Source organism: Mycteria americana, chromosome 5 (assembly GCF_035582795.1).
Source record: "Mycteria americana isolate JAX WOST 10 ecotype Jacksonville Zoo and Gardens chromosome 5, USCA_MyAme_1.0, whole genome shotgun sequence".
NCBI lineage: Eukaryota > Metazoa > Chordata > Aves > Ciconiiformes > Ciconiidae > Mycteria > Mycteria americana.
In genome coordinates this window covers 38,139,881-38,160,698 of record NC_134369.1, presented here as the reverse complement: position 1 = coordinate 38,160,698, position 20,818 = coordinate 38,139,881, and the positions used below count along the sequence as shown (strand labels likewise).

Sequence of the window (20,818 nt, the reverse complement as noted above, 5' to 3'; positions counted from 1 at the left end):
GTTGAGTTAGATTCAATATACATTGTGTATAAACAGAATACAGATGCACAAACACCTAAATATAAGACAGGAGATGACATACACACACAGCTGGAGGAGAACCATTTTGGGTAGTACGATAGACAGTGGCCTCAGTACACCAGGAAACTTACCATTATCGAATTTCATCACAACAAGAGATAATCGTTAGGGAGAGTTTGAAGAAGAAAGATGATACACTTCTGTGGATATTTAGGAGACCTGAGACAAAAGTGAAGGAAACAATGAAAGCAAATAAGAGGACAATGAAAGAAAATAAGATGCTTTTCTCAAAATTCAGCAAGTAGCTATGAAATATTGATGTGTTCAGCTGATGAGAGAAAGGACCCAACTACTTGGTACAAAAGATAGATGTTGACATGTGGGAAGGGGATAGGCTGTGAAAGCTTGCAGTTAATAGAAGACACTTGCCAAGACCAAAGAAAATAATGTTCTGAGAGTTAGGATGAAAGATGAAAACACAGAGAAGTGGTGTGGATGGATAGGGAGGAGCATATAGTAGACATCTGATGCAGACAGAATCCTAAAGACTTAGAGTTGGACTTTAATAGGTGATTTATGTGATAATTTTTAGCTGAACCTGTGTCTGCTTTGAAAAAAGGGATCGTCTAGCCAGTTTTATACAGGCTAGATGCCCAATAAACAAACTGTTAATAAATTATCTTTCATTTCTGACTTAAAAAACTAATTATTTGACTATTCCAAAATCACACAGTCTAGCAAGATTAAGTCGAACAAGTGATTAGCATCATCTGATGTGATGGAATGACTCAAAAACCAGCAGATATCTGTGGAAGAACCAAATTGCCCAATTCAGGCATGCATTCACTGGGACAAGAAAACAGCAGTGAAGAATGTAGGAAGGGATGGACATCAGAGGAATGTATGCATTAGTAGAGTGACAGTGGTGCCATTTCCACCTTTTGCTGCTTATGCAAGTATGAAATTGTTTTTGTCGCATTGTTTGTCACTGTGGTCATCCATTGCTGCTTCCTCTTCAGTTTACTCCTTTCTACCCTCAACCCTACCATTCACTCACCCAAACTACCCAAACTGCACTTCCACGCCTCACCCAGTCTCCTCTGTCCTGAGATCTCCTAATAGAAAAAAGTCTTTCCTGCCTAACTTATTTTTCCAAAAACTTCTTCTTGGCCTTGCCTGCTTCCTTAACTCAAAGATTCCCCCTCAATTGCGCCAAGCACTTCTAACACCTAATTGTTTCTCGCTGCCACCATGCCAGCATGGTTCCTAACTCCCCATGCAGCCTCAGTTTCCTCTTACTCTCTTTCTGTTGTTGGTGACTTCTCCAAATTTTCCAAAGATAATTTCTGAAATCTTGACATGTCTTCTACATAGTACTGTAGGAAACAAGACAGTGACCCACTGTTTTATTGCACTGCAAAACTTTAAATATTTGTCTTTAAGTATATGTAGAGTGTCTCCTAAGGTATTCAAAATATAAGAGCTGGTGTGATTGGCTGTCTTAAGAAACAATAGTTGTTTTGATTGTATTTAGAAATGCCATAAGATGCCAGAGTACATAGTGCTAGAAGGTACATTTATGTGTTTTAGTTATGTTAAAAATGGTAGAAACAATAATCAAAATGCAAAAAGAGAGCACAAATAATTTGATAGATTGTTTTATAAGTGTTTTATGGTAACTCTAATGGAAGTCTGTGCTATTTAATGAGCTGCTTTATTTTTCTGTTTTTTCCTTTGATCTTCGCAGCTGTCTCCAAAAGAATATTTTCGAGTACAGACAGCAATATGCACCAGTGCTAAGATCCTGCCAAGAACAAGAATGGAAGTAAATTTATTCAGCAATTCTACTGTTGTAAACAGTTCATCCATCAACCATAAGCAGTTAGAAGGGCATAGCCTCTGGGAAGTCATTACTATTGCCACTGTAACTGCAATTGTAAGCTTAATAACCATAGTGGGAAATATTCTTGTAATGATATCCTTCAAGGTTAACAGTCAGCTCAAAACTGTCAACAATTATTACTTGCTCAGCCTTGCCTGTGCAGATCTCATCATTGGAATATTTTCCATGAACCTTTATACATCCTATATACTCATAGGCCATTGGTCTCTTGGAAGCCTTGCCTGTGACTTGTGGCTAGCACTGGACTATGTAGCTAGCAACGCCTCAGTAATGAACCTCCTAGTCATCAGTTTTGACAGATATTTTTCCATCACAAGGCCTTTAACTTACAGGGCCAAACGCACGCCCAAAAGAGCTGGCATCATGATTGGTCTGGCTTGGCTAATTTCCTTCGTGTTGTGGGCACCCGTAATCTTGTGCTGGCAGTATTTTGTGGGTGAACGAACAGTACCACCTGAGGAGTGCCAGATACAGTTTTTATATGAGCCCATCATCACCTTTGGTACTGCTATTGCTGCTTTTTACATTCCAGTGTCTGTGATGACCATTCTGTATTGCCGCATCTATAAAGAGACGGAGAAACGTACCAAGGACCTTGCTGAACTGCAGGGTTCGGAGTCTGTGGCAGAGTTTGAGATGATAAAGCCTCAGAAAGCTCTCCTGAAGTCTTGCTTCAGTTGCAAGCAACAAAACTTAGTCAAAAGAGAGAGGTGTCAGGCTTCCTGGTCTTCATCTAGTCGAAGTACGTCAGCTACGGTGAAAGCCTCTCAGGCAGCAATTACTTGTAACGACTGGGCTAAGGCTGACCAGTTAACCACCTGCAGCAGCTACGCATCTTCAGAAGAGGAGGATAAGCTTGCCGCTGATTCGGTTTTCCAAGTAACTTACAAAAGTCCATCTAAAGGTAAGGCAGAAGAGTTTAATGAGAGTACGGATGTTGTTGTCAAAGACCAACCTGAAGAAAATGATTTTGAGAACCAGAAATACTTTTTGTCACCTGCCAAAGGCCATGTACAAAAAAGTAAAAAATGTGTGGCCTATAAATTTCGGTTGGTTGTTAAGGCTGATGGCACCCAGGAAGCCAACAATGGTTGCCGTAAAGTAAAAATAACTCCTTGTTCTGCTGCTCTGTCAAAGGATCCTTCTATCAAAAGCATGGATCCAAATATAAATAACCAAATCACTAAAAGGAAACGGATGGTTCTTATAAAGGAACGCAAAGCAGCACAGACTTTAAGTGCCATTCTTTTGGCTTTTATCATCACATGGACTCCCTACAATATCATGGTTTTGATCTCCACATTCTGCTCTGACTGCATTCCCCTGACACTGTGGCACCTTGGATATTGGCTATGCTATGTGAACAGCACTGTTAACCCCATTTGTTATGCGCTCTGTAACAAAACTTTCAGGAAAACTTTTAGGATGCTGCTTCTCTGCCAGTGGAAAAAGAAAAAAGTGGAAGAGAAACTATACTGGCAGGGCAATACCAGACTGCCATAATTGCTCTTATATAAGGGATAAGGGGGAAAATAGATATTGACATAACCTAGTAAATTGACTGTAATTCTGTCTTTTCAAAGCTGTTGCTTTATATGTCTAGGGGTTAAAAAAATTCTGCAGAAAAGTAAAATTTTGCATGAAAGTACTGTGCTTGGGATAAAGAAGTCAGTGTCTGCTGTGAGTAACACAGGGTGTTTTTGATTATGCAGTAGGTCTGCATTAAAGTTATTATGTTTGGGGTCTTCTGTCCTTTTTTTCAGGCTGAGAATATGTAGAGTAAATTATAAACTACTAGAAATTAGAGTGGAATGGTCATCCAGTCATCAGGTCAGGTCATCCCATCTATGTCCCTGTAGTGCAGAACTGTTTCTTCCTATAGTTCCTTTATAGTGTATTGTCTATTTTGTTTTCAATGTACCACGCAATGGAGCTCGTATTACTTCTGTTTTGAGACTTTTCCACCTGCTGTTGGAATGAAACAAGGACTAGTTAAAGAGGGAAATGCTGTCATCCCCAGTAATAAATGGTTAGGGAGATTCATAATACTCCAAATGAACACACATATTATAGGAGAACGTAATACTGAGAAAATTTCCACTTTAAGGATGACTTTTGTGGAGACATAGGAAGGGCTCATAGTGGAGGAAATAGATAAAGTATTTTGTATATGAAGAAGCCAGTCCCAATCTCAGTTCCATCATGCAAGTCACTGTCATCTGCAAAAAATGGTGATGGTTAGCAGATACCTCCAAATTTCTCCATTTCCCAATGCCTCTTAAGGAAATTTGAAAATTTTATGCGATAGTGACAATGGTGCAAATCAGAACTGACTGTAAAGCATAATGGATGTAGTCTATCTACTTTACAACACAAGGAAAGTATTTTTTCCAATCTCCTTTGTTGCCTTCCCCTTGCCCCAAAAGTTTCCATTACTGATGGAATGATGCAGAACAAGAGAAAAGTATGTATTGATGCTCTGTGCATTTACCTATATATCATGAAATTATTATAAACAGTGACGGAATTGGCATCTCTGAAAGAAGAAAGATTTTTTAAGGAATTTTTGAGTATTTCTGTAAAACTATTACGGACACTTTGGACTTTCATAGCACTTTTTATCTTTAACTAGCTTTACAAACACTAGTCAACATCAGGTGTTTGAACATATAAGTTGTCCCCAGTCACTATCTTTTGGTCCAGCAGAACCGTATCTGCTACAGTACTGGGGGCTGGAGTCAACCCCTCTGACGGCTGTGGCTTCTGGGACTGGGCTGTACTGGCCTAGTTACAATGAGCTGAGACTCTGGCCACTAGCTGAGGTTTGCCGGGGCTTTGGGTTTGTGGTGAGGACACTTCTGTGGCAGGGTTGAACTGCATGTGCCTGGCTGATGTCTGTGTTAGATTGGCAGGAGTCCTGCAGCATGGACCCAGTGAGTGCATAAGCGAGGGGCTGCCTTCAGCAGAAGGCCATTGGAACGGAGCTGGTGACCTGGCTGCTTGTGGTGGGAACAAACATGAAGCCTCGGAAAAGGCCACGAGAAAACAAAGTTAATGGCGACAGGAATGAAGGAATGAAGTCCTAAAGTAAAGAAATGCTTAGGAATAAATGAGAAAGATCTCCATGTACACAAAGTTTCAGTTCTAGCCTTTCCATCAAAATTTGGGGTGAGATGCTCTGGAATATTAGTTTGGGCCAATCTGCATGTTATATCTACTGTATGCTTTAGTGGGACATTGCAGCGGTGGCATGACCCGGTTGCATATTTCAGGGATTGTATTAGTCATCCTGAATGTACCATTGCTCTCAGTGAAATTGTTCGTATAATTATTAAATTATCATACCATCAAAATGTTTCCCTACAGATAAAGAATTCCTCCATGTCAACAACCACAGTACGAGTAATTAATATTTTTTATCCCCAATCTCCAGAGGGGAAAATTGTGTCAGTGAAAGATTAGCAGTGTAATAATGTAAAAATATGTTCTCTAAATTCATATGGTTGATTTTGTAACACACCATACTGTGCCTATTATTTTTTGTGCATTAGCATATGATTGCTTATTAAAGGAAAGTATATGGGTCTTCATAAAGATCCTTTTATCATCTTTCCTCTGTCACTATCCAGAGCTTTTCCTGTGTACAGTAACTATGTACAAGTTGGTTATTATAGTGGGTTTATTTTATATTACATTGGATCAGACATTCAGTAAATTGTGTTTGATTTTTAGCAAATGAATGTGTCCCTCTGTGGCACAAGCTGTAGTTAAAGGCAAAATTTATGAGGTAGTAAGAGTTCCTGCTAGCTGCAGTGTTGTTGCTAAAGTAAAGCATTGGCTTCTACTGAAATTAAATGGGCTATTTTTTGTTGGGTTTGGCTTCTGTTGAACAAGAGTGTTCTGTAAATGTTTATGGACTCTGTGCTCAGTAAATGTATTAGAATACATGGTGATGGATGCAAAAATGTTGGTTCAACGTAATTGTGAAATATGTGCTCAAACTATGCTGCTAGCACTTCACCATGTGAGATGTTACATGGCCAAACATGGGTACCTTGTAAATACCTAGAATTATATGAAGAGGTGTGTGTTGCTTTATTGTTATGTAGGATGTTTATCTTAAAAAAAATCAAAACCACAAAAAGAAAAAAGTGATCCTCATCAGAGTATCAGTTGGTACTTAATTATATTTTGTTTTCAAGTTATACTTTGTGCCTTTAAAAGGTGTTGTGGGACTTTTACAGTGTAGAACAATCTTTTTATCTGTATTTCTGTCCTTTTCATGAACCTTTTACTGATCCTATAGTTGATTATGGTCATGATCATGGACTGGTGAAAAGATCTTTTTTTGTAAAATTACATTTTATTTATACGTAATTACATACACATACATATATATAGATATGTATGTATTATCAATATAGATGCATAAATATACATCCCTAACTAAGCTTTTCAGCGACTCAGCACACTTTAATATTTTTGAATATTGAATTTTCCCACAGACGGGGGTATCATTTTTGTCTCTCCCTTTTCATACATACCAGCCTCCCTATCTATTCCAGATCCCCATAAATTATCAAGTAACATTCATTTTCTGTAAATATAATTTATGTTTGTAGATAAATACTTGGAAGACTTCCCAGAATTTTTTAACGGGTATAGAACACCTAGTTACAGTTCTGCACTTTCTGTGACTACTTAGCACACAGTGAAGAGCTTTGCAAAGGAGGAAAAGTCCAAGATAGAACATAAATGCAGGGGTTTCCTTTATAGAAAAAACCTGTTGAATTAAGGAAGGATGAAATCAAAAGGGTTATAGAGAAAATCCTGTACGAAACTATAAATTATGATAGAACATATTTTGCCATTGATTATATATATAATTCAGTTGCTAATCATGCTTATCCTACTCAACTATGCATGTCAATTAGTAACTGCTATTAACTGTTGAAAGTTATTTTCCTACATGGATTTTTGTTCCTCATCTCTATTGTACCCCTAATGAGACCTGCACTGGGATATATGGACTTGAGGAGTCCAGATCCAGAGACAGTGATGCACTTCAAGGCAAAATCTTTCATTGTCCTTCCTTATCACCCTTTAGATATTGTTCCAGTTTTAGAGCTGAGTCTCATGAAAGTCCCCATCTCTAATTTAATTATTCTGATCATTTTATCTCCCACATAGGGCTTTTCTCAGAAATCTGTGACATTGCCTCCTTGTCATATTTGATAGATGACCTGAACGTGTCAAACTACTTTAACTGATAAACCTTAATGCAAATGTAGCTAAGGATAGTCACATACCTGAAGGAATAAAAATATCACTGGGATGTGGTAAGTATGTTAAATTTAAATGAGAAGTCATTACAACAATTAAAGAATCCCATGTCAATCTGGAAGATGCTGCTTTCTCATAGAATGCAGTTGTTATGAAACTGGATATCCAGTTTGAAACTGAGTTGAATACCTGTGGACTTTTTTCAGAGTCTGGATTTTGAATAGAATTTTGTAAGATGCTTCTTTACTTGTGGTAGGAAACACAGTTTCCAAATCACCTCTTCATAGTTTGGGATTCCCAAAATCTTCATGCTGAAGGAGAATTTTTGGATGCTTCTTTTTTAAAGTTACTCTGTAATTTTTAGGGGACATACATACTTCTGCCTTCTCTGGATTCTTTGCTCTAGGAAACAAACAAACAAATGGAATGGTGTAACTTTCCCCTGAAATTAATTTTCTTTGCTTTCTATAGAGATAGAAATAATATGAAGGAATCACTTGGGTGTAGTGAGAAACAAATACCTGTTTCCTCAGTTGTACGTAACAATCAAGCTGGAGTTACCATTTGCTGTGACCTATACATCTAGGTGCTCCTTTGTTGGAAGGGACTCCGCCCAGAAACCTCCATACTGCTTACTCCTTTTTGATATTACAGAAGAGGTTTTTTTTAAAAAAAAAACCAACACCCCCCCATTCACTACTTTTATGAGCTACAGACCATCACAGGTCAGACCTTCCCTCTGAAAGGCTCCCCCGCAGTGTTTGCCTTGGGGGCTCCAGGGGCTCCATCAGATCCTGAAATGCTCCCGCAGCCACTGGGTAGTCAGTGTCTTCTCTGTTTTGAAATGCCCTTCCAAACCTGAACTCCAAAAATGGATACCGTGTCTTTTCACTGAAATACTTGGCTTTCCTTCTACCAAATCAGAAGGGGGGCATTTATTTCTTATGCGGTCATCCCAAATCTCCATTGCTGCCTTTTGTAACGACTAAGAAGTTTTCTTGCACATACCGTTGACAGCTGGGTGTCATAAAACCTTAAATTTTGATCATTCAAATAAACTTCTTCTTTATGATTTTATTAATAGTTACCCCATATCTATACCCAGTTAAAAAAAAAAAAAAAGGAAAAGTGGATAGCATTGTGTTGTAAAACCAGAGATAATCTACAACTATTAGTGGTTTCAGAAAGGGATGGTGTTGCAATTGTTTCTTCCATCTTTGTAAATTTATTTCTTCAGGTTTAATAGGCACTGCTGGGCTATGTATCAGGTTAGGAACTTCAGTTTTCATTACACTCAGTAAAACCGCTTTCTTTTACTCAATAGTTATGCCATTAGCTACTGAATGCATTAGTTTCTTCATGTATCTGCTGATATATCAAACAAGTCAGTCTTCCTCAAACAACTAGACATTTAAAGTCCTTGAAAAGTTTTCTTCTCAACAAGTACTTCTCCAAACCCTGGTCGCTGATGGCTCCTCTTTCAGTAGACCTCTGAAGTTTGGGGATTTTTACTGAATTCCTGGATTACAATGCCAAGATATAAACTGGAATATCTTTTACTCCTTACATGAGGCAGCCATCTAGACATAGTGGAGGTCAGACAGTTGTTTTTACTGTATGTTGTACATAAGGCCTCCTTAGATGTGCAATTCATCAGGTAGCTATAGGAGGAAGCGTGGAGAGATGGTACAGTGGAGAATACCAGCTGCAGAGTGTGGCTGGATTCAGCTCTGTACCCCACCACTCTGTCTGGGTCCTGATGCCTTCTGAAATGCAGAAGATGTGAGAGTGACTAAAGGACTCTTTTTTTGTTGTTGTTAATTATAGGAGAAAAAATGAGCCCAGGCAAGTAATATTGCTAATTTATTGATGCACAGTATTCAATGCTTGGTCCTAAAACCACTTTATCAGACTTTTAAACGTGTGGTTAACACGTAAAAAAAGGTTACGTGGAAGTCTGGAAATTTATTGTTTAGGTTACACATATGAAAATCAGAAACAAAAGCAAGCACTCTCTCATATGAAAGCTGAATGATTTTTACAGACAAAGAATAATAAATCAGTGGTTTTGCTACAAAGAGGTCATCAGGCTCTCTTATTTCGTCAGTTGATACTTTTTTAGGAAGAATTTTTCCTTCTGCTAAATTCTGAGTTGATTAATGTGATATTGTATGTGAGAATGTGCTTACCTTTCCTGCAGTTGAGAAAACAGCATGGTGAGAAATACAAAGTAGTGAAGAGGTGAAGAAACCTATTTTTCTGCTATTGTTAGGAGTTTGCATGTTTAAAGGGGAACGTGCCTCCCATTCAGGGATGTTTGGGAGCTGGAAGTCAGCCATATGCGTATTGCTCTAGACCTTGTCATGCTTCCTCACTTTGGAAGGATATTTATTTGACCAAATAAAATTTTTCCATCAGATATTCTTGGGAGGACCCACCTCCTTTCTTCAAGTCTGCGCAGGAGGCAGTATAATCAGGAAAGGCTAAGAGAGAGGATAGGAGAAATGTGATAGGGAAAAGAAAATAAGAGTAGACAGAATAGAAACCCCCATGTTTCAGACTGTGGTTTTGCTGATTCAGTGTTGACAGCCAGCTGCTCTCAGCATTGTTCTGGGTATCTGGTGATTAAGGTTCAGTGATGGAGAAAAAAAATCCGTTCAGTTAAGACACCCTTTTCCTAAGAAATTACAAAGCAGAGTTTAGTCCACTTTTTAAGGCTCTATGTCCTTCTTTTTAAAAGCTCTAGAAAGAAGTGCTGGTGGGTGTGTTGGAATATTCTTATTTATTTTCATCACTACTTAGTCCCAAATCCAGCGCCAGTAGTCATTTCCGTCCATACTTTGTTTAGAAGTGTGGAATGTACCTCAATCCCTGAGTTCCATTAAATGTCTTTGTTTGAACTGGATTAATCTTTCTGTCTTGTTTTTGCTTGGAGACTTGTTGTTACGAGTTACTATTACATTTTAATCTAATTCCCATACTGGAATTCAGTGTCAGCATAGGTTTGTAGGGCTCCAGTTAATACTAGAGAGTACTTCGGAAACTCCAGTTAATACTAGAGAGTACCTCGGAAACTGGGCAGCTGGATTTGGGCTGCTGGTGCCCGAGTCATTCATACAGCTTATTTGCACTGTCCTTTCCTTCAAAACCCTCCAAAACAGGCCAAGGGTGGACTGCAGAGCAGGTTACTTGCCTGTGAGGATCAACTGCTGGCTTTCAGTTGTGCACTTCCACGACAAGATTATTCAAAAGATGTTTTTGGAAGGTGTGTGAGAATCTGGCTATATGGCCAGGAATTTGAATAAAAGCTATGGGAGGCTGGCAGCACTCGGGTGATTTTCTTGTATCCTCATTACAACTTTGGAGGCATCCTGATAGTTACAGCAGAACCCACATGAAATTGACTCAATGACATAAACTCAATTCAGCTACTATCCATTTCTTCCCCTAGCACGCTTCTGTCTTTGAACACAATTTTAGCGGGAAAAAAAAAATCAGATTCCGCAAAATAGACGTGTATGCTGTAGTGGCCTCGCCCCCCTAACGTATCTGTATCTCTTTCTGAAAATGTTGCAGTGCATTATAAAAAAGTAAAAATCACTTTCTTGGCTTTTCCACTTCCCAATTAATTTCTCTTCTTAAGTAATCCTTGCAGTCTTGGTCTTCTCAAAACGCAATACAATTTCTTTTCTGTGAAGTAATTTTCATGGAAATTATGAGATACCATTTTTAAATTAAAAAGCAGGAGTTTGCCAGTATCTGTTGGTTGAGTTTCTGTAATTGAAATATCTAAGAAAACATATAAGATATTCTAATTATTATCCTGATATTTTGTATAGTGCAACAATGAAAACTCTTCAGTTGTCATTCAGCTATTCCAATGATATAGAAATGTGTGAGGTAACCCGAACAGCTGTAAAAGAAAACAAGGTCTTCAGGGTTATCAGAACTGAAATCCTTTTATTTATTATTTTAAAGCAGATGAACTTATAATGAAATTTAAAGATTCTCTTTTTTTTTTTTTTTCTTTTCAGAAAAAAGGCACTGTTTAAATGTCAAGGTTGAGTGCCAAAACAATTGAAGCTAGGAAATGTGAAATAAAGCCAACACTCTCTTCTTTTCTCACAGTGGTATTATAAAAAGAGAATGCTGAAGCACATCATGGAACAGGGAGAAGCAACAGTCAAAACATGGTAAACAAAGTGGAGTAATATTCAGAAAAAAATGGAGCAATAAGTAAACAACTGCAAAATCAATTTGATCTTTTAAAAATGTGTTCACTGAGTTTCTTGGGGAAAAAATCAGAGGAGTTGTAAGCTTTGGATTAGTAGCTTTAAATGGGAAAGCTGATGATCCCATTAACTCTGGGTGCACTAAAAAGAAGGAAGAAAAGAAAAGCCTATGCTGAATACTTCATTGTGTATGGGATCATTAAAAAGTAGAGATAAAAAGAAGAGTCAATGAAGGGGAAAAGAAGCTATGAGACATAAGGCTAATTCCAATTTTATATATTAAAATACCTTTCACTAAAGGTAAAAAGGAAAGGCCTGATGCTGCCCTATGGGACACAATACTCTCCAATATGCATTTTGTAAATGTAGGTACTTCACTGGAAATTTCCTTCCTGCATGATATGTGAAGATGTGTAATTATAGGAGATCAACTGTGAATATTCGTACTGGAGCAAAACTTTCTGGAATGCATGTATATTCATGTATATCTTGTACAAGACATCATATCCTGGATTTCATACGTGACTCCTGTTATGGCTAAAATACTATAAAATTAATTATTTAAATCTTCTGGTAGAGGCCTCAGTTTCTGACAGTGACTCCTCACTTGTGTGGTTGGTAGATGTCTATGTCCTGGTCCAGTCCTGGACGATATGCTATCATGAAGCCCTTGCAAAGGCCCAAATTAAATTTTCAATCATGATTACTTAGTGTGATTATTCAGTCAGTGTGAGTTCACTTCAGTCACGGGACAAAGAATCCATGTTCCTTTCAAAGTAGACATGGGTTATCTACAGTTCAACTTTCTGACATGGACAGGACTTGGCTGGATATGACAGGCTGTGGTCAACGGGTTTGATCATCATCCATGCAAACTTGCACATGCGTTGCTTGTTGCAGTCCTTTTGCCAGTATATCACATTCCTACGGTTTAGATTTGCTCCGGCACACGCGTCGTACCACCAGCCTCCCCCGGGAATGCCATTGTGTTCCAATTTAGCACAATTCTGAAAGTAATTGTCATTGTCTCTGTCCTTGGTGGTGAACTTCTGGTTGTCATGGAGATAAGCTTCTGTGTCCAGGGTCAGAGCATCAGTGGCGTTGCCTTTGTATAGACCAACCCTGATTCGGTATTGAGACTCTTCATCTTCAATAAGGAATGGTTCGTACTGTCCCCATTTGATTTCAGCATTTAGGTTTACAAGTTTAACTCCAAGTATATATTGCACGGAGCTGCTAGTTAACTGATGCATATATTCATTTCCTAGCCAGTGGTTGTCATGAACAGAGCCAAATCCATATTTGTAATCCTGCCAGGTCCTATCAAAGTCGACAGTACTATTGGCTGTAATGTGCTGGATTACTGTCCAGCCACCATCCTGCATGTTACAAGAGACAACAATTGGGTCCTCCTTTGGTTGGATGATGTAAAGACCATCTCTGGAATTTCCTTTGGAGCGCTGAAAAATCTCAAAACAATCCCTTGGATAGTCTGAGTAGGGAAAAAAAAAAAGTTTTAAAGTAAATTTCTGTTCAAATAGTAAATTTTAGATACTGACCTCTGTCCTTTAGAGTGAGTGAATGATTGCCTTCTGACTGGAAGCTGACTCTGACTTCATCCCAGCTGGTGGGCACCTACTCAGCTAAAGGGGGAAGATTTCAGGGCAGAACATGCAGGAAATGTTCAGAAATTCAACAAAGGGTTTGTTACCCTGTCATACAACAGAAGTGTGATTTTGCATTTATGACAGAAATAGGGTTGAAAAGCCAAAAGTTATGTACAGACCATTCCTTTTCCTCCTGTGTTCTTCCAGTTTGAGTAGTCAGCAAGTTTGCAATTCCCTGTGCCATGCGTTGGACCATTGTATTTTATTACTAGAGCTAGCCTTATCCTCAACAAAGAAATCTAATTTCTCTTTAACCAATTTATACTTCAGGCATCCGTAACATCCTTGCGTTAAATTCTAATAAGTATGCCATGTGTTCATTGATAAAAGGGAGATATTAAAGCACATTTCTTGCTAACACAAAACTTATAAACATCTGAGGATTTTCTTAGGAACAGTTCTTGTCACTCGAACTCCAGGCTAAATCTTAGCACTGATTTGCAGGAAGAACAACAGTACTGTGCAGTGCTGAAGACCAATATCAGGAAAATAGGTGAAAGTGCTTTTCCACTTTATTCCTTATCCAGTAGACTCAGAGGGTGATAAAAATGGCATTTAAGGCTTGGGATGACCCTCTCTATTGGGCTGAAATATATATACTGTGTTTTTTAAATGTAACTTGCTTATAACGTAACTTCTTGCTGTAGTATAGTATCAAGCATCTCTGAGACGAAGGCTCTGTAGAGAAGGGTGTTATTCAATGTCTGTTCCATTACTCAGAAACATGTTTATGAATTGAAATCACTCACTTCTCCATACAGTTGAAAGGCATGTCATTATGTCATTATACTCTGGAATATTTGTAATTTATATTTAATTAAAACTTGACAATTTTAATACCTCTATGATGAAAAATTCCTACAGACCACCTGTGATGTAAAATGACAGTTCTTCAGACCTATGAAATCCTGTATTCTGTCCTGACAATGACTGATAGAAATTTAGATACTGTATTTAGAACTTAATTTTTTCTTCTAGGAAACTGGGTTAATTCAGGAAAAGTATGGCAAGATGTCCTATTTTTTTTTCCAAAATTTGCCAAAATACAGTTAAGGAAAAATATTTCTAAAGATAAAAATTTAAAATAAAAGCTCAGAAAAAAACTCTTCTCTGCCCAAATCACTGACCAGAGAGCCCCTGCTGATCCTTTTATTGACCACATTGCTTTTCTTTTCCTGAACAGAAGAACAGAGTCTGAAAAGAGTCGATCGCATTGTATGGTCTCATGACCAACAGATCAAAAGTACACTGAACAGCTTGGTTAGTGTAAAAAAAAGAAAAAGCCTCCAACTTTCTGGAAAGAGAAAGGGACCATGAGTGACTATTTTATCTACCTCTGGTCCTGTAGGGAATTATATTATGCAGTCTTCTTCACAGAATTATTAGATTTCTTCTCTTCCAACTGGAAAGCATTGTAGACTTCAATAACTGTCACTACTCTGTTAGAAATACTCATCTGGTTCCCAATCTAATTTTATTAGGGTACACTGTCCATCTTTTTCTTTCTCATGTCATGTTGTCCTTCAGTTAAATAGCACTTAAATAGTAGGTAGTAAGCACCAAGGTACTGTGAGGACAACTATATTTTTAATCAGCCTTTGTTTTGTTAGGGTAAATTCTGTTAGGATAAAGAAGTTCTTTTATTATTTAGTGTAAGATAAATCTTTTGTTCTTTAACTGTCTTAGTAGCTTTTCTGCACTTCTTCACTGGAAATTAATCTCCTAGAACGTGGGTAAAATTTGCACAAAGTATTGCAGATGGCCTTATATAGTGCCACTGATTCTTCCCAAGTCTTACTAAAAACATCTTTGTTGATGTATTCTAGGACTGTATTTGTATTGCTTAGTTTCCTTTAATCTAGAGTTTGGTCTTTGTATCTTTGTAACTGGTAAGGCCCTCACCTTGCAGTAAAACCTAGAATTTTGTACTTTATTTTTCATCCCAATGGTATTTAAGAACATCTGATTTTTCTTTTCTGTGTAATATTCTGATTCTTTGTATTGGCATTTCTCTACTTCATGTTATCATTAAATTTTATCAGCATACTCCTATTTTTGTGTCAGTATACTTAATAAGAATACTGAAAAGATCACTTATAAGCAAATACTTCCAGTCTCCCCTTAACTTCATGGTTTACTTTTCTACCCAAGTCATTGTCATTTTCTTTCCAATCTCTACTGAAATTATAATGTATCCCTACCTTCTCTGATTTAATATTGGATGAAGTATTGTATCATAAGCTTTGTAGAAGTCCAGATGGACTAAACCTGTTAAATAGTATTATTCATAGTATCAGTATTGTGTTAAATATAGTCTTTTCTATTTGATATTCAGAAGTTTATGGATACTTCTAAGCCACTCAGGACAGATTCACAGGAGTACATAGGCTTTCCAAGGTCTTGCTTTTATGCCTTTCATTGCCTAATAGAATCCACAGGCATGAATAGAATACTTTAAATCTCAATACTATCTGCATGACATTATTAAAGATCCTGAAAGAGCAGAACTGTGTACATGACTGTACCCCAGTTGTTAGAACATTCGCCTGGTAGACATAGCCTGACTCCAAACCTGATCCCATAATTTTATAGAGTGATTATTTAAGTGATTTATATAGTCATGTCCAAGCCAGAGATATATACAGTGACACTTGTATTTGCCCTTCTCGGTTAATATTATTCATGCAAAATAGAACAACTTCTATAGAGAGATAATGAGAAAATAATTTAGGCTGGTTGTTACAGGATTCACTTGGAAAGTGAATTTTATAAACCCTCAAGTGCCATCAGTCAGAGAAAATTAATCAATCCCACTACTCTTTTTGTGTACCTTTTATGTGGGATCTACTCTGGTAAATGTATTAGAAAATCTGCCAAGCTGGACCTGGCAAGCTAGATAGGCAGAGGGATGCCTCAGTTATAGTTACCAATGGGATTTAGGTACTGAGGTGTCAGATGTAATCTAGGTATGATTGTCCTAAGAATAAGTCTTCAAATGCCACAAAATAGTTTTTTTACCAAAAAAAAAAGTTAATTTCTCTTGAATTAGATGGCAGTTGAGCAAGGGGTTTAAAGATTCTGGACTTCAGGGCAGGACATGTTCATATTGCAAAGTAGTTTTGCAGGGCTAACTTTCAAATACATTGGCTGAAAACGTTATGGCAAAGCAATAAAGTAAAACACAGCATGCACCCAAATCACTCACTCTCTTCATGAGTACCTTTTTCATTGGTGTTACCCAGTCTCTCATAGCCTTTTTGGGGGAGAAGGTGGGCATTAGCCAAGAGCACTGCCTCTTTAGTGCCCACTGGCACAGTGCAATGAGAGAGCAAGAACAGAATAAATCCCGCTGGGCTCGTCAACAGCATCTTCCTTCTGAGTCAGTCCTCCTGCAGCAATGCAGAACTGGAACACAGACAGGAATTGAAAATGGAAAGATTTATGACTTTCAGTATGAAAGTCCTGAAGGAGAAAGGTATTGAAATACCTAGCTTCAATATAGTGAGCCTCTGCCAAAATTGGCTTCTCCCATCTTTCAAGGACGTCTCCTTTTCCTGATGTCTCACACGCTATTTCTGACTGGTCATTCCTCTGACACAGAGCACTGTGCTGCGACACTTAGAATGTCTCTCACCTCTGTCACTTTGTGCCATGCTGGGCGATGAAACGTAATGTAATTTTGTGTGTGACAAAAAGCCACAGAAAGTAACATAATAACAAAATAAAAAGCACGCCTTATATTGATCAGAATTGAATTTTGCTTATTGCCCAAGTCCAAACCGTAGTGAAATAGAGGCACCAATGGTTGAACTGGCAGAGACAGTAACACTGGCTCTGCTGACTGTGTAGTTCAAACAGTACTCAAAGACATGGCTTTCCGAGCGCTGGGAATATTTCCATGCTCTGAAGAACTCGCTTCAGCACAGACTATGCTTTTTATGAATTTCCATCTACAGCTTTAAATAACAGGTCACAGGTTTAAATCAGATTTAAAAAAAAAAATCTCAATAAACAAAGCAAACAGAACTTTTCTTCAGCCTCTTCAAAACCCACAAGGGTTCAATATATTGAATCAAAACAGTTTTGAGCCTCATTTTGTCCTCCTTTTGGGGTTACACATCTAGTAACCATCCATCCAACAGATCAAGAAGGCTTAGGCTATTACTGGACTAAATCCTGAGGTCCTCACTTAGGCAAATCCCAGCTTGACTGAAGAGGAATTTCTATATCAACGACAGCTTAGACTGAATCAGGATAGCAAATGTTTCCCATACTCTCAAAGGACACTCTAGCCAAACTCTTTTAACTTTTTTTTTTTTTTAAGGACTGAGCTCCCCACAGTGCCTTTGACGAAGGCAGAAAATAGATCTAGCAAGCAGCTTTTCAGTCAGAGCTGTTTCCTGCCAGCGTCAGCACAGAGTCTAAGAGGCCAGTACCCTTCTCCACAGTGGTTGTGCCGCTTTTGGCTGGGGTAGAGTTAATTTTCTTCATAGAAGCTAGCATGAGGCTACGTTTTGGATTTGTGCTGGAAACAGTGGTGACAATACAGGGATGTTTTTGTTACTGCTGAGCAGTGCTTGCACAGAGTCAAGGCCTCTTCTGCCTCTCACCCCACCCCACCAGCGAGGAGGCTGGGGGGGCACAAGAAGCTGGGAGGGGACACAGCCGGGACAGCTGACCCCAGCTGACCACAGGGCTATTCCATACCATATGGCATCAGGCTCAGCATATAAAGCTGGGGAAGAAGAAGGGAGGGGGAGACGTTCAGAGTGATGGCATTTGTCTTCCCAAGTCACCATTACGCATGATGGAGCCCTGCTTTCCTGGAGATGGCTGAACACCTGCCTGCCCATGGGAAGGAGTGAATTAATTCCTTGTTTGGCTTTGCTTGCGTGCGTGGCTTTTGCTTTCCCTATTAAACTGTCTTTATCTCAACCCGTGAGTTTTCTCACTTTTACCCTTCTGATTCTCTCCCCCCTCCCACTGCGGGGGAGTGAGCGAGTGGCTGTGTGGGGCTCAGTTGCCGGCTGGGGCTAAACCACAACAGTGGTTTATGTTGCAACAGAGTCACATTCCTTATAAATCTAATGACTTAGCAGCAGATTCGGCAAACAGTTTTCCAGAGTGAAAAAATATTCAGCACATTTTTTTTTACATGTCCAAGATAAATCATTGTAATAAAGTTCAGGTTTGAGAGTTAATTTTTATACTTACCATACAGAAAAGTAGCAAAACATAATTTTCTACTCTACCTAAAACTATTCAGGAATAATTCTGATTTACTATTAACATACAATTTGCTATTTTATGCAAAGCTGGTCATTTGACATTGAGATCATAATAAACTGGAAAATTACCTTCCATGAAATTCATCACAGGGTTTCCCTTAAAGCATTTGAGTTCTGCTGTGCCTGCATTTCCCACTATCATTTATCCTTTTCCCTGAAAGCTTCTATTATTGTTTCTATTATTAATTATTATATTATAAATTACTTAAAATCAAAACCTAACCCACAAGCCTCGCTAAACTTCAGGAAATCTGTACTTGGATCCGGAGTTATTTTTTTAGCTGTTTTGTTTTTCTTTTAGCATTTTTGAGTGAGTCAGTCTTTTTTCTTCCCTCATATTTACACATCAAAATGATTTACAGATCCATTTAATTCCAGAATAGAACTTGGTATAAATTATTAAGAAAGCAACTGAAGAAAACAGCACTAGGCAGGCACCTTACCTCTTTCAAGTGAAGCCTGGCAAAGAAAAATGCACACAAATGAATGAGCTCATTCTCTACAGTTGTACTTTGCCTGCTGCTTAAGTCCAGGTGGATAAATCAGCCCCAACACGCTATCTCAAATGCAGCAAAATTGCATCTTCATTATTTCCCACTGTGTGCTTACTGTGGTGGACTTTGCTCTGAACGTTACACTTGCAAGTAAGTATGTATGAATTATGAAGTACAAAGTTCTTCCATAAGGATTAAAACAACATAGTAACTAAATTAAATTTCCTTGATGAATAAATAGACACAGTGATGGAGAACCATGACGAGGTTTTAGTTCAGAAAATTACTTGTGTTGCTTAAATACACACAGGCAGGTGCTCAAATTTACTATGTCATTTTGCATAGGTGAATTAACTAGATGCTATACTGCTAGTCACATTTAAAATTGCATAGAGACAACTTGATTTTTAAGTATTATGAACGAACCAAACATAAACCTTGTTGTTACTTCATGTTTTAATGTGAATGAATCAGAAGCAGTGTCTCAGAGCTATAAAAATGGAAAAAAACAAACGCAGAACAGGCTAGTCAACAGGTTTCTATTTTAGTTTATTTGGATTAACAAGAGTTAATTAACATTAATTCAGGTCAAAACTGTAATGAATTAGATGAATTAATTGTTGCTATATATCTGAAAGTTGTACTGTCTATCTGCATGGGCTTTAGATGATGTCTAATCTAGCACTTATCCTTTTCAAGATGAGCCAACACTTAAGTTTTTGTGCTCCTTGATCCAACCTGCAACCCACTTGGATCAGATTCCATCCCTGAAACAAGCCACAATTAAAACTGATGGAGCATTTAAGTCCTGCGCAAGCTCTACTTGAGGATTTGTACTATGCATAATTTCTGTTCTTCAATAATTCATCCTCAGAGAAAGCACAATATGTGAGGATTTGTATTTCATGCACAATTAAATAAATACACATAACGAATGTTTTAGGGAAGATTTGCTTGTAACATTTAAAACTCAGTGATATTTCTCTTCATTTTTAAAGTGCAAGCAACGCTTTATTATACATGAGGATGGCCACACAGAGTCAGAACAGTATCTTTTCCCTGACACTGATCGGTAGCAGAGCTACAGGAAAAAGTTTAAGAACACATTCTCTTTGCTTTTAGCATTATGCAGTTCAGGGAATTTCTGATATCTGTATGTTTGACATATCTAACTTCTGGTTAGTACCAAGCTTTATAAATGTTGGCTAAGGCATGAGAATATTGTATTGTAGCTTATGAAATAATAGAAGTGCCTTGAACAGATACAGATAGTGCTGAAACAGTATGCTAAGAAAGGGCAGGAGAAGGTACCTTTCCACTCTGTCCATACTGATACATTCTAGAAAACACTATTGACTTTAGTGGTATTTATTGATAGGTCTCATGTCACCCTGATATAAATTGGGGTACATCTTTGTTTTGTGCCTTTGATTCCTAGGTTTTCCATCACTGTTTATCTCCTCCCCCATCTTTCCATTTTTCTTTACTTTCTTGACGTTTGCTTCTCTTTGTTGATTTCCAAACTTTCCTCTGAGCTGGCAGAGCAGAAGTGAAGTGGGAAGCATTTAATTACAAGAGAGAAGAAAGGGCAACGGCGTTCATTCACTCGTGCTCAGAAAGGCATCTATTTCTGTAGATGAAAACTTTGAAAAACAACGAAAATCATTACATATCTCCCTCTGCTCTTGATCAAGTATTTTGAGAATAATTTTTCAGCCCTGAATATTATATAATGATCTTAAGGTAAGACTACTTTACATTGGTAAAAAATGCATTACTAATGCATTACACAAAATAATGCATTACTGTAATGACTTATTGTTATCCATGTTAAGATACTTTGTTTCTCAGCCCAAAGACCGCATATTCCTTCTCCACAATATGCTAAAGTTTTAATTATCCCTCTGGTTCTGCTCAGCTTTAATTGGCA

The 20,818-nt window shown here is 38.0% G+C and overlaps 2 protein-coding genes across 2 annotated transcripts; one reads left to right on the top strand and one right to left on the bottom strand.

Annotated features, from left to right (window-relative positions):
* Positions 1–1,840: 1,840 nt before the first annotated feature.
* On the top strand, positions 1,841–3,427 carry CHRM5 (cholinergic receptor muscarinic 5). Its single transcript, XM_075501508.1, has one exon. The coding sequence runs from the start codon at positions 1,841–1,843 to the stop codon at positions 3,425–3,427; it is 1,587 nt and encodes a 528-aa protein (XP_075357623.1).
* A 7,802-nt stretch (positions 3,428–11,229) lies between these two features.
* Positions 11,230–16,651, bottom strand: LOC142409745 (fibrinogen-like protein 1-like protein). The gene is made up of 2 exons (XM_075501507.1): positions 16,327–16,651; positions 11,230–12,931 (listed from the first exon to the last, which is right to left on the bottom strand). The coding sequence occupies exons 1-2, from the start codon at positions 16,472–16,474 to the stop codon at positions 12,231–12,233; spliced, it is 849 nt and encodes a 282-aa protein (XP_075357622.1). The 5' UTR covers positions 16,475–16,651; the 3' UTR covers positions 11,230–12,230.
* Between the last annotated feature and the right edge of the window lie 4,167 nt (positions 16,652–20,818).

Bases quoted from the DNA above. Each gene is read 5' to 3' on its own strand.
- CHRM5 (XM_075501508.1), top strand. From the start codon at position 1,841: ATGGAAGTAAATTTATTCAGCAATTCTACTGTTGTAAACAGTTCATCC.
- LOC142409745 (XM_075501507.1), bottom strand. From the start codon at position 16,474: ATGCTGTTGACGAGCCCAGCGGGATTTATTCTGTTCTTGCTCTCTCAT. The intron at 12,932-16,326 runs GTACTCATGAAG...TTCCCTACTCAG, and splicing joins GGGTAACACCAATGAAAAAG to ACTATCCAAGGGATTGTTTT.